At 41.2% G+C, this 14,720-nt stretch overlaps 1 protein-coding gene and 1 long non-coding RNA gene across 2 annotated transcripts; one reads left to right on the forward strand and one right to left on the reverse strand.

Annotated features, from left to right (window-relative positions):
- Positions 1 to 344: 344 nt before the first annotated feature.
- LOC136440389 (uncharacterized) lies at positions 345 to 2,826 on the reverse strand. Its single transcript, XR_010756665.1, has 2 exons — positions 1,138 to 2,826; positions 345 to 965 (listed from the first exon to the last, which is right to left on the reverse strand). It is a non-coding gene; the product is annotated as an uncharacterized lncRNA (long non-coding RNA).
- Positions 2,827 to 6,108: 3,282 nt separating this feature from the next.
- LOC136439538 (cytochrome P450 2U1-like) lies at positions 6,109 to 12,604 on the forward strand. The gene is made up of 7 exons (XM_066434957.1): positions 6,109 to 6,490; positions 8,554 to 8,696; positions 9,052 to 9,262; positions 10,569 to 10,852; positions 11,024 to 11,209; positions 11,437 to 11,572; positions 11,803 to 12,604. Exons 1-7 carry the CDS (start codon positions 6,109 to 6,111, stop codon positions 11,985 to 11,987), a joined length of 1,527 nt encoding a protein of 508 aa, XP_066291054.1. The 3' UTR covers positions 11,988 to 12,604.
- Positions 12,605 to 14,720: the final 2,116 nt, after the last annotated feature.

Consider the following 14,720-nt stretch of genomic DNA (forward strand, 5'->3'; position numbering starts at 1 on the left):
ACGAACAGGAATTTTTCTGTATTTTTGGCGGATACTGACGGATACATGCGGATTCGTGTAACGTATCCGACTATTTCCGCACCGGTATATGGAATATTTCCTGAAGAATCCGAAAGTAAGGGATTTTCGACGAATACGGAGCCGTACACTGTACGGAAATGCCACAGATCCTGACGGATGCCTGCAGGGATTTTTCTGTATTTTGAAGAAAATGGTGAATACTGACGGATACAGGTGGACCCAACAACGAATCCGAAACGGATCCGACTAAGTGCTTGCATTCCTAATTTAACTATACCCAAAACATCATTTTGAATGACAGGAAGTTTGGGAAAGCCTGTATGTAACATATGTATCATTTCATATCTCAACATAATGTATTTCTAAGTTCAAAAACTATCAAATACAATACAATACGGAAGTACTATGTGGCTAAATGATCCATTTCATTTGAGACAGGCTGAGGGACATCCACATACTCAAAGCACCACTGCATATGCAGGTTAATGTCGGTAAATTGGGGTTGTGCAAGCACAATGTTCTGAAAAATTATGAAATGTATTACAATTAACACCATCACAACATTGTGGTAATATTTACTACTGTATAGTGCCCTTGGACCAAAATTATCTACATGTTCTAAATATTCCACTAAAGTAATAAAAGCCTTATTTGTGGCCAGCTCTTCGTCTAAAAGCCATCAGATACAAGTATTTCAAATACAGAGGTTGAAAATAGAAAGTAACATTATACTGTCTGAAGAACTCCCATGATGACACGCCACATTTTAAACGTTAGTAGCATATGCCGTGGAACTGCATGTGTATAATCGTCCTCTCCCCATTCTCTGACTACATCTGAGTTCACTTCTTCCATGCACTCTTGGTAAGGTGCAGGCAAGGCTGATTTCTTCTGTATCTGCATGTTGGACTCAGCTTGGAGTCCATCTTGTGATGAACCAGTTCCTATATGATAAAACCAAATGATGAATAGATATCAATTCACGTATTTAAGGAACATGTCACATGATTTTGACATGGGCTTCGTTTCATCACAGCAGCTACAAAAAACACGGAACAATGGATATCCATCATGCCTCTCTCAGCTAACATTGAAGTGTACCGATGATGGACTTACCAAAGGAGCCTGAGGTACTCAGCAGCTGAGCATCTGACAGTTGATTGCTTTGTTCCCAGCCAAGGTCCTCACAATATGTGCTGCATTTGTGAAGGAAGTATCTGCCGATGCTGTACTGGATATATATATATAAATGGAAACAATGACAAATATTAAACATATCACATACTCGCATGTGTAAAAAAAATGAATCTGGTCATCGTTGAATTGACTACGTAAAACTTACATCTATAACTTGAATATGATATTGATCAAACATGCACAGCTATAACTGAATGAAATAATCACTGAGGCACACTACTGCCTCCTTATAAGTTCTAGTTCACTATCCACAAACTGTGGGATCTTTGTGGGACAAATACTTATGACATTTTCTTCCCTTCCATATCTTTAATTATCTTTCCCTCCACTGCTTGCTATTTTGTATCTGAAACGTTAACCAGACACACATGTCTGCTGACCATTGGCAAGAATGAACAAATTGAAATTTTAAATTTCCTAGATCCTAACGCCGTAAAAGGGCAGGTCGGCTGGAGAATTCTTATGGTCATGCGAATGCGATGATATTTCAAGCCACAATAGGAGGATAACTGACGTCAAAACTAGTTAGAAACTGGAATTTTTCAATTTGTACTTACCAAAGGGCAGTCCCTCAAAATGATGAATCAACTCCCTACCAGCGTTTAAAAGGGGGGAGGGGGGCGACGAATATTGCATGCACGAAGAAGACAACGTCGCAATTCCGTGCGTTTGAGTTTACACCGAATTCCCTTCGACTCTCAAGCCACTCAAAAATCACTGGTCGACCATGGTAGACTCTGGCGATGCCATGTTAAGCACAGAAGGTGATGAAACGCCGTTCTTGTCTGTGCTGTTAACCGAAAGAAAACCGTTAACGTTTGTCGCGCCCAGAAGTGTCTTGTGGGTAATTTGGATATCCGACACGAATCCGTGTTCCGTACACGTCAGGATCCGAGACAGCTCATGACTTCTAACATATTGGCAAATCTGAACTTCTAACATATTGGCAAATACATAAAAAAAATGAAAGATCCGAGTAGATATCGTATCTGTACCCGAAACGTATCCAGACGTATACGGCATCAGAATTGCTGGATCTGAGGTGTTCCTGGTATTTGTCCGAATTTGCTCGGAAACGTTCCGTATCTGTACCCGAAACATATGAAGGATCCAGACGAATACGGCGCGGGAATTGTCGGATCTGAGGTGCATCGGATCCAATCGGAAACGTTCCGTATCTGCTATGATGCGCAATTCCGGATCTGTTGGATTCGTCAGGATCTGAGATCATGCCGCGTGCCGTGCAGTGTGTATTTGTTGGTCAGGATCCGAAGCAACTACCGACAAACAATCCGAACATCTCTGCCATATTGACGAATATCTAGAAACGAAGGATCCGCGCAAATATCCTTAGGTATCCGACGCGCATCACGGATCCAGACGTATACGGCGTCGGAATTGCCGGATCTGAGGTGTACCTGGTAATTGTCTGAATTTGCTCGGAAACGTTCCGTATCTGTACCCGAAACGTATGAAGGATCCAGACGTATACGGCGCCGGAATTGTCTGATCTGAGGTGCATCGGATCCAATCGGAAACGTTCCGTATCTGCTATGATGCGCAATTCCGGATCTGCTGGATTCGTCAGGAAATGAGATCATGCCGTGCCGTGTGCCGTCTGAAACGTTAACCAGACACACATGTCTGCTGACCATTGGCAAGAATGAACAAATTGAAATTTTAAATTTCCTAGATCCTAACGCCGTAAAAGGGCAGGTCGGCTGGAGAATTCTTATGGTCATGCGAATGCGATGATATTTCAAGCCACAATAGGAGGATAACTGACGTCAAAACTAGTTAGAAACTGGAATTTTTCAATTTGTACTTACCAAAGGGCAGTCCCTCAAAATGATGAATCAACTCCCTACCAGCGTTTAAAAGGGGGGAGGGGGGCGACGAATATTGCATGCACGAAGAAGACAACGTCGCAATTCCGTGCGTTTGAGTTTACACCGAATTCCCTTCGACTCTCAAGCCACTCAAAAATCACTGGTCGACCATGGTAGACTCTGGCGATGCCATGTTAAGCACAGAAGGTGATGAAACGCCGTTCTTGTCTGTGCTGTTAACCGAAAGAAAACCGTTAACGTTTGTCGCGCCCAGAAGTGTCTTGTGGGTAATTTGGATATCCGACACGAATCCGTGTTCCGTACACGTCAGGATCCGAGACAGCTCATGACTTCTAACATATTGGCAAATCTGAACTTCTAACATATTGGCAAATACATAAAAAAAATGAAAGATCCGAGTAGATATCGTATCTGTACCCGAAACGTATCCAGACGTATACGGCATCAGAATTGCTGGATCTGAGGTGTTCCTGGTATTTGTCCGAATTTGCTCGGAAACGTTCCGTATCTGTACCCGAAACATATGAAGGATCCAGACGAATACGGCGCGGGAATTGTCGGATCTGAGGTGCATCGGATCCAATCGGAAACGTTCCGTATCTGCTATGATGCGCAATTCCGGATCTGTTGGATTCGTCAGGATCTGAGATCATGCCGCGTGCCGTGCAGTGTGTATTTGTTGGTCAGGATCCGAAGCAACTACCGACAAACAATCCGAACATCTCTGCCATATTGACAAATATCTAGAAACGAAGGATCCGCGCAAATATCCTTAGGTATCCGACGCGCATCACGGATCCAGACGTATACGGCGTCGGAATTGCCGGATCTGAGGTGTACCTGGTAATTGTCTGAATTTGCTCGGAAACGTTCCGTATCTGTACCCGAAACGTATGAAGGATCCAGACGTATACGGCGCCGGAATTGTCTGATCTGAGGTGCATCGGAATCAATCGGAAACGTTCCGTATCTGCTATGATGCGCAATTCCGGATCTGCTGGATTCGTCAGGAAATGAGATCATGCCGTGCCGTGTGTATTTATTCGTCAGGATCCGAAGCAACTACCGACATACAAACAATCCGAACATTCCAAATATCAAAAAAAGAGGGATCCGCGCAAATATCTTCAGGTATCCGAGGCGCATCACGAATCCAGAAGAATACGGCGTCGGAATTGGTCGGATCTGCGGGCACTTCAGTATCCGAGCAGTGAACTGGGATTTTTCCGGATTCGCTCGGAAACGCCATGAGGCCCGATTCCGGATACGTCGGATCCGTCAGGATACGTGGCCATTTCGTGCAGTGATTGTTAAAGCATTAAATGGATTTGTTCGTGGCCTGCTACATTTGATAGTGGTACAATTCCTACAGCTAAACGAAACGTCCGATAGCATTGATTGAAGAAAATCTTCCACGGTCATCCCTGAGTAGGAAATGGGTTGGGAGTGAAATGATTAAAGGATCCTCTTACTCAAGCGTATGTCAGGAACTGGGTTGGGAAACTATTATAATTTACAAGATAGTACATGGCATGACACGGAAATATCTAGTTACTTACTACCCGGCCACTGAAACAACTAATACTGAATCCTACAACTTAAGAAACACATTCAATCTCAGGCATTCTACAAATGAATTCGGCAAACGTTTGTTCTACATTGTGTAAGCCATTGAAACCAATTAGACGTAAGTGTACGTAGATTAAGATATTCGCTGTTTTGTAGTAATCTAATTAAGTTAGTACGCCCCGATTTGCCCCCCTGCACTTTTGTTCCGCATCCCAATACACATGTGCCCGTCTCGCTCGGTTACGGATTGGCCCATCTGATCTCAGTCCATCGTGTGCCTGCATGTGGCTGCCAATCTGAAACTATCTTCTACTTTATATTTGTGTGGCTCATATCTACTTAGCACAGAGCTAACTTTCTTGACAATCGTGCAAGCGTTCTTAGTCATTTATTCAATTTCAACACTATCTCTGATATTCCTAAACTTGATATTGTTCTTATTTCCTGGAAGGGGAATAATAAATGAGTCTATAACTTTATTTTTCATCGTCCTGTCATAAACAGGGCAATCGTGCCCTTTCAACTTACAATACTGCAATGTAAAACCTTTGTTGCCCAAATAATATCACCATGTATTTTTATTACTAATCTTATGTCAAGTCTAGTTTAAAAATATCCAATTTATACTATCATATAATTTTAAAAGTATCTTGTTTACATTTGTTTTGTCTCAAACTTGCTTGAGAAACCAAGGCAAGGTGACATTTCCGTTGCCACGATTTTGAACTCCGCGGTGCATTCTCCCTCGAGTCTTGACAAAAAGGTTGCTGTGCAAAATCTACAAAACACAGTACCAGAATCTACGAGACGGCTGTTGAGCTCGATGTTATGCCGATGGTCGCCGGGACTGGCTCACTCAGGCAGCCTCGAGCTCTTCTCACAACATTCTCACGGCGGGACAGAAATCATTCATTCCGGGCAAGGTTCAGATAACAGGTACATCAGAATTGTAGTGACGCCACACAGCCAGAACTAAATGCTTATCCATTGTTAAAGCATTAAATGGATTTGTTCGTGGCCTGCTACATTTGATAGTGGTACAATTCCTACAGCTAAACGAAACGTCCGATAGCATTGATTGAAGAAAATCTTCCACGGTCATCCCTGAGTAGGAGATGGGGAGTCTGAAGTGGTTCATAGTGTTTTTGCTATCAATCAAGAGATGCGATCGAACGCATATTAATCAACTACAGTGGCATTTTTAATGCGTTTCCATCATGTATGAGGTTTCTTTAGATATCACATTAAACTTGGTTAGGGATGATTAAGGAGGTTAAAATCAAATTTAATTTAAATCTCCTTGGGCTGATGATAATATTTGTTCTGCTAAAAGTCAGGCATCGCCTGCCTTTCTATACACCTGATCGCTCCATGGGTGAACATTGTAAACAATGGATGAACATTGTAAACAATGGAGGTCATAGGTCGCCTTATTCCCATCAAATTGGCTATGCACTGCATTCTTGAGAAAATGGCCGGTGCTGTACAGTGGATAGCTGAGACCGTCCCGGAGATTTTACAGATCTCTGGGCTAACTCTGCAGACGTTTCTTGTCCTCTGTGTGACTTACCTGCTGGCATGTGTCGTCTTCAAGCGTTCCCGAAACCTGCCTCCTTACCCGGCAGGACGTGTGCCTGTTCTCGGGCACCTCATCGCCTTGGGCCGAGCGCCTCATCTCAAGCTGACGGCGTGGAGGCGGCAGTACGGGGACATCTTTACCATTAGAATGGGGATGGAAGATGTTGTGGTTCTGAACGGCTACACTGCCGTCAAGGCCGCGCTTGTGGACAAGCCCGAGTTCGCGTCTAAGCCCGAAACCTACCTATTTGATGCGATAGCTGATTCCGGAAAAGGTAAATTTGCATTGAAAATATGCTTTCTTGACAAAAGTCGTACGACAGATATACAACAGAAAACTAGTATAGATTTGGACGCGTTGTCAGATGTCCTGTGACGGAAAAAGGCGTTTTGTCGATCAGTCGCGTCTATCATAGCGTCGCTGAAAAGCGTACGTCGTGTGTAACTACATGTACAGTGTGATCTATTAGCCTCCGTTGCAGGCTTCCCTACGGCAATCTTTCAATTTATCGGGGTCAGATTCTTTGGCTGGATGGCCGTATCTGCTTAGAACTGTATCTGCAGGAGCCCCGTATCTGCTTGGGATTCTTTAACCGCCGTATCCCAAGCAGATACGGGGCCCAAGACAAAGAATCTGGCCCCAATAGGTTGAACAATTACCGTAGGGAAGCCTGAAATGGAGGCTAGAGATCTATTCTGTCTCACTGAATAGCGTCAACGTGAGTCCTATTTTTGGGCAGTATGTCTTAATCTGGGAGACAGGCATGCCGCAGTACTTCTGGGGTGTCTTGAAAATACTTCTTAGTTTTATGTATGACTCTTGATTTTTTTTTTTCTCCAAGTATCTTAAGTTTGTACAAGACGATAATGATGACTTCATTAAAAATTGCAGGGTCACGCTTTTTTTAAAAGTGGTTCACCCTCCGCAACGATGCACTGTACAACTCTTATATTTTAGTGAAAGATCCATAATAGTGATCTTGTTCAATACAGGAGAGCATTTTTCAAGTGTTTTTTTAAATTACTTTTTGGTGAACTTTTTGAAATATTTAATAAGAACCACCTTCTGTGGTCCCTCTTACATTCTTAATGCATCAGAATGTGGGAAAATGACGCCAGATAACGAAAATAGAGCTATAACGTTGGGTAACATAAATTCGGGATTTTTCCGATAATGGTTGACTGAAATCAATCTAGCAGAACAATAAACCATCCTTTTTTTCTATAATTCTGTCAGTATCATGTACTATCTTTGCACTAATCATATATATGGTAGATTTTGTCTCTAGTCGTGCTGACACCATAATATTTCAACTTGAAACTACCGTCCGCCGCACGCACAATTACGGTGCTGTCGGACAGGGGGGCACATTAATTCGGGAGAGAAGATTCGTCTTGAATATCTTACCGCTAATCACATTTTATACAGCAGCTATTCGTTCCATCCTTGGCTTGAGGAGAGTGCTATGGATATAGACGTGTCCAAGTAAAAAAAATACACGAAAAAACGGCCGTACCGCACACATCAGGCCAGTTCGGGTACAACCCGTGTGTTGAGTCGGTAGAACTTCACTCAAAGTCGGCCCATCGTCATCATCGGGCAACGTGTAACGTTACATTACTCATGGAAAGTTAGCTGGATGCCGTAGCAATGGTAATACTACTATGTCCATGTGTTCCTTGTTGTGTTAGGAGCAAACTTTGAGGAAAATATCTTCCTCAGTCCACTATCACACGCAGCATTTAGACAAAAAAGTGTTCCTCACAAACCTTTGTCGTCTGCTTGACAACAGGATTCTGGTTAACAATATGGCGGCGGGAAAATACACGTGCCGTAGGTTGTAGCAACAGAGAGGAGTTTTGATGATTGATCACACTTAAAATCCAGTTGCAGGTTAGCAAAAGAGATTGTAATAAGTTGTCTTGTAAATAATTGTGTTGAGCAGGAATCGGATGTGACATTTTTCTTATAAACCAGCCGACAATCATGTTGTTTAAGTCTCCCACAAAGTCCTCAGACTGTTCCGATAAGGGACGGAGAGTTTTTGACCTCGTCGAAGCTTTTCAGACAGTGTTCTGAATACGTAAGTCTGGCAGGTTTGCATTTCTAGCGGTATTACTTATGTTGCATCTAGCACATATCCCTAAATACCCCGTTTTCGAAAAGTCCCGAATTTAAGTACCCTGCGAATTTAGGTTACCCAACGTTATATATCTAACAAATCAGATGGTTACTTTTTTCTAATCTTTTGTTTGTTTAAATATTGCAGCGGCAAGCCTGTCTCCCACCATAGTCATATTGAATTGCATGTTAAAGACACGTTCTTCGTTCCTGTAGACATTGTTGCAGCACGCTGGGGTACAGAGTTCAGACAGAGGAGGAGGTTTGCCGCCGCCACCCTGAAGAACCCGGGCATGAAAGTGGGACGTGGGAGCATTGAAGAGAAAATCCGAGAGGAAGCGAGCTATATCCGCAACAGGGTAAGATAAAACAAAAGCAATATCAATCAAATAAAATCAAGGATGAATAATGTAGAACCTAAGTTTTCCAGCCTGAATATCTGATAAATAATTTATTGTCATAAATTTGTGTGATAGTATCATGATCAATATGTCGATAAGTTTGATGATCAATCATATGTTTTTCCCTCCGGGACGTTATATCTTGATGTATTGTTGGATGTAAATTATGCAGTTTGGGATGATATTTTCTACAATGTTTTCATAACTCCTTGCATGGATTGGATGTAGGGTGATGATATGTTTGACAAAAACCTTTTAGGACTGGTTCCGTCTGGACAAACTCATCATTTTGTCTAAAAAACATTCTATTCAGGTTGCAGAAAACAACGGACAGCCCTTTGACATCACCCATGACGTCAACGTGGTGGTTGCAAACGTCATCTGCTCCATGACGTTCGGGAAGCGGTACGAATACGAGGATGAAACGTTCCGAGAGCTCTCTGAGGCGTCTGCCTCAATAATAGTTGAACTCGGAGCTGGGCAAATCATCAGCGTTTTCCCCTTGCTACGTTTTGTTCCTGTTGGTAGGTGGAATTGTTCCACTTTTTTTACAGTTCCATGAGTAGATCTGTGGTCGTAGGAAGATGAGGCTATGGTACTATGATAACAACCTTTCTGAAATTTATCTGGCCGACGTTTCAGTATCTTCTCAGCTACCTATATGAGGAACTGACCCATTTATGGAATAATATCCTTGTCGCAAAGGCACCACGCGGCAAGGATTACTAGAGTCCATTCAGGTGATGAGGGAGGTTGCGAGTAGGTACCGAAACGTCTATAGCCATCTTTAACCCTCAAACACCCGAACCTATTTTTGCGACCAAAATGACTGAACGGGATAAAAAATGACCCCAAAATGTTTTGCTCAATAAAATCTCCCTTTTTACTTTTTTTCGCTGATTGTTATCCGTACATAGCTTCATCAATGTAAGAGGAATCTTTTTGCATGTTTAGGTGTGAATAATTCCCGTTCATTATCATAATTTATGCAAAAAGATTAGAAGGATGACGTCTTGAACTATTCCTATTTAGACCGGGAGGGGATTTTTGAAGCCCACGGCAAATTTCATGTTGCATAACTAATGAACGGCTTACGCGAGAGCCACCGAACCTGGTGACTTTTCAAATAATGTCTTTAACAAAAATTTAAAAGTAATAAAGTTAGTTCATCATTTTTCGTGTTGCCATGGCAACGGGTTTTGACAGGCATATTTTAAAAAATCTGCTAATTTCAGTTCAAACAATGTCGTTTTGAGGCTTTATTGGTACGCCAAATGTATTTTCTTACATTGCTATCATATCATGTAATCCAATGTAACTTTTATGATTTAGCATTGATATTTTATGCTGATTTGATGACGTCATCGGTCAAAATCCAAGATGGCGGATAGAATCACATAACATTGTGTTATAATGAAATCATATTACGTCAGTATGACATAACATTTGTTATGGTAATATCGATTTACATGTGCATCATCAAAATTTGGTGGTCATACAATAAGTAGTTTAGGAGCTACAGATGGCAGGTCAAAAAAACAGCACATTATTTTTGCTGGGGTCAAAAATGACCCCAGCAGACTCAACACAGACTTTCCCATATAATGTCAACAGTATTGTGACGATCTCCCTAGAAAATAAGGAAAGGTTAGAAAAGATGTCTACTGACAAAGTCACTGAAGGAATTTTTTTCAGATCAAACATGTTCAAATACCACGTCAAAATCCAAACCTGGGGCCATAAATGAACCCGTTCTGATGTTTGATGTTAGATAATCAAAAGAAAACAAATTTTTCATTCATTCTTATCATTTCCACGCATACTTTTCAGTGAATAGATCTGGCATCAAGGCGTTGGAAGCGGCCTTCAGGGTTCGCGCTGTCTTAAGGGAGGAGATATCTCGCCATCGGGAACACCTGGATCGCGAGAACCCGCGAGACTTCCTCGACTTCTGCCTGCTGGAGCTAGAACAGCAGGGAAAGGTGGACGGTCTGACAGAGGAACATATCCTGTGCATAACCGGGGATCGTTTCATCGCTGGAACGGGGACAACCGCCAGCACACTGCTGTGGAGTCTACTCTACATGGCTTTGAACCCCGACGTCCAAAATAAGGTACTTTTGAACCATTTGGCTTCTTCAAATATTTCAGTGTTTGACTCTATCCCTCAGACTCTGGAGGATGGGCAGATTAATGATCACAAGATATTCTGCACTTTTCCTGTGATTTAAAGAAAGCCTGAAGACATCTTTAGTTTCTAAACAGGTGAATTTTCCTCCAAACAGGTACATGAGGAGCTTGATGTTGTTGTTGGCGAGGGTCTGCCAACCCTGTCCCACCGTTCCCAGCTGCCGTACGTGAATGCCTGTCTGCTGGAGGTCATGAGGATCCGCAGTCTTAACCCTGTCACGCGTCGGGCCACCACACAGGATACCAAATTGCGGGGATATGATATTCCTAAAGGAACCCAGGTATGATGAGTTTCATATCAACAAGAATTGGATTATAAGGCTGCAGAAATGATTCATTTACAGGTACGCACATCCCGAGTGTAAATTGTTTGATCATGTGACCTATATGGAAGTCGAAATGATGATCTCCTTGAAATAAAGCTATCCATACAAAGAGTGAATGTTTTCTTTTTTTTCTATTCCGAGAAATCATGTTTGTGACCTCCTTTTCTCTTTAAATGACCCAGGTGCTGATGAACCTGTACTCTGTCCACATGGACCCCGCCTACTGGTCTGATCCGGACCGGTTTGACCCCGAAAGGTTTCTGGACGCGGAAGGGAACGTCATGAACAAGCATGAGTCGTTCCTGCCTTTTGGAGGAGGTAGTTATCAGGCTTACATGTTATCTCACATATTTCACCACAGTAATGATTACATACTTTCTATACTATTCTATTCTATTCTATTCTATTTTATGTTTTTATTTTATTCTAGTCTGTCTTCTGTCTAGTCTATTCTAGTCTATTCTATTGTATTGTATTCTGTTTTATTTTATTGTACTCTATTCTACATGTGTCTGATCTTACCACTTGACATTCTTTTTTATTTCCAGGCCGCCGCGTGTGTCTTGGGGAGCAGCTGGCCAGGATGGAACTTTTCCTGTTCTTCTCGACCCTGCTGCAGTCGTTCATCTTCAAGGTGCCAGAGGGCGCTCCTCCTCCAAACACTGACGGCGTCTATGGTATATTGTTGCCCCACACCCGTTCAAGCTTTGTGCGATACCGCGTTAACTTATGATGGATAATTATCTCCATTAAAATAGCGTGTGTGTTTGCGTGTATGTTTGCGTGTGTGTATGTTTGTGTCAACGATGCGTAAAGTCAGCATAACTGTAGAACGTATGGATGGATTGTAATGAGATTTGGTATGTGGGTAGGTGTCGGAAGGAGAAAGGTCAATGTCGATTTTGGGCCCCCTGGTATGTGTCACTGGAACTGCAATGGCGTATTTGTAAAAATCTTCTAAGGAGAATAACTGAAGAAAGGAACGACAGATTTTTATGTTATTTGGTACGCAGGTAGGTTAGACAGAGATGTACACACTGAAGTTCAGATTATGCAAATTCAGTGTATTTGCGTGTGTATTTGCGTGTATGTTTGCGTGTGTGTATGTTTGTGTCAACGATGCGTAAAGTCAGCATAACTATAAAACGCGTAGATGGATTGTAATGATATTTGGTATGTGGGTAGGTGTCGGAAGGAGAAAGGTCAAGGTCGATTTTGGGCCCCCTGGTATGTGTAACTGGAACTGCAATGACGTATTTGTAAAAATCTTTCAAGGAGAATAACTGAAGAAAGGAGCGACAGGTTTTCATGTTATTTACTATGCAGGTAGCTTAGACAGACATCTATACAATAAACTGCAAATTATGCAAATTGAATTGCATAAGTTAATAACTTAATTTGCATAAGTAATGAGGAAAATCTATATTTTCAGTGTTGCCCATTGCATATTGTGGCACATCTGTTAGTAGCTATTCATAGCGAAAGTGGGTCACTTCTCCTAGGCCCGACAGGTGGGGGTCATACCATTGAGCGATATAGAATGAGGGGAACTGGTTTAGTAAAAAACGAAGTTTCATGGAGATTTTGGGTCCTAAGACTCTTGTTAGGACTAGGAGTTACTTATGAATAAAAAAAAACCTTCCGTGTTCAATTGTCACACAAGGCACAATCATTTAGTACAAAGAATTTTTGCCATTGCCGACAAGGCTATATTTTCGGTTACGCCAGCTGTGGGCTGGTTCCGTATGTATGTCAAGAGCATTACTCAAGAAACCTTTAATGGATCTTCGTGATTTTTTGTAGATATGTAGAGGTTTTGAGAACGCAGGTTATATTTGAAAACGGTTGACCTGGCGTTTTCCTACAGTACTGCAGCGGAATTTGCATGTTTGTGTGTTTGTACGTAGGCAAAAAAAAACTGACGGATCTTCATGATTTTTGGTAGGTGAGAGGCGATTGTGAGAACGGAAGTCAAGTTCGAAAGTGGTTCATCTGGCGCTTTCCTACCGTACTGCAGGAGGCTGTGTATGTATGCCTATGTGTATGTAGACAAGATAAATCGAGGAGCTGTGGATGGTTGTGCATAATATTTACTCGGTGGGTAGTGGTCTTGAAGAGGGTGGTTAAGTTCTATGATGGAATCTAGGTCAAAAGGTCAACAGCTGGCATTACTACTAGTAATTACAAACAGGACTCTGGTTTCAACTGTTTTTTTTGTTGTAAAAAGATAGCTAAATTTTAATAGTGAATCTGGTGAATGGTACAGGGAGATGCTTATTATGTCAAACAGAAGCTAATTTACATAATTGATGACCTTTTTAAATACCGCTGCGTTCAATGAAAGCACTTTAGAAAATATGGCATCTATCACTGAGAAAGAGAGGAATATCGATAAATATCATTGATTCAAATGATTTCATTTATATGATAGATTAAATCATACTATGATAATAATACTATACTGGTAAATGCCAGAATTTTTAAAAAGGTATGTCTGGTACCTTAAGTGAATCTGATGATTGACATAGTGGGATGCTAATCATGTAAAACAGGAACTAATATGTATTACTTAATATATAATAAAATAATACAAATTTACTGCGTTTCCAAAATCTATCCAGTTACATGAGCAAACATTTCATTGCGTATCTTATTGGCTTGATGCCTAACCGTCATCGACATTTCATGAGAGGACTTCCATACATGTGGCCGATGTCACTAGGAAAGAGGGGAATATCCATAAATAGCATTTTAGCAAAGGAAGACTCAATCTGAATGATTAAGGAGAAAATGCAATATAATACTTTATTGGTAAATAGCGGGACTTTGCTTTATTCGGTAAGTTTAAAATTATATGGTGAATGTATGAGGTCATGGAAATCTATTTCTACATTAATACGCCAAATAACAGTTACTCAAGCAACTGGATATGATTTTGGAATGACATTAATAACTATTTTTTCAGAGCAAGTATTGCTATATATAGCCTTTTATTGTAGCGTTGGTCTCGATTTGCGAATCAGTTAAATCTTTTAAAACTAGAAAATAGGTGGATACAAGAGTTTGGTATAATAATTGTGTGAAAAAATGTCTGTCTTCTTCTATACTATGATTTATCTCAATTGATAAGAGCACCAATTATTATATCAAAAGGTGATTATCGCTGCATTGTAGATATAGTACCGTACATAAGAAAGTTAGACCTGTCCAAAGAACTTGGGTCAAATAGCTGATGAAGACCGAGTGATTTACTTGAAATGCCGATAATTTTTTTTTTTAGTTGAACAACAGTTTATTTCTCCCTTAGAAAATTATATGTTAGATACTAAATGTTAGATATTAAATGTCAGATATTCCATAATCCGCGCGTTTTCAGAAAGGAGCTCAAAATAAAATCGTTTCAGTAGTTTCTTTCAAGATCCTTTGTTATTAAAGAGTCTTAGGTTAATCTGTCATGTTGGTGTTT

This window comes from Branchiostoma lanceolatum, chromosome 8 (genome assembly GCF_035083965.1).
Source record: "Branchiostoma lanceolatum isolate klBraLanc5 chromosome 8, klBraLanc5.hap2, whole genome shotgun sequence".
NCBI classification, from domain to species: Eukaryota; Metazoa; Chordata; class Leptocardii; order Amphioxiformes; family Branchiostomatidae; genus Branchiostoma; species Branchiostoma lanceolatum.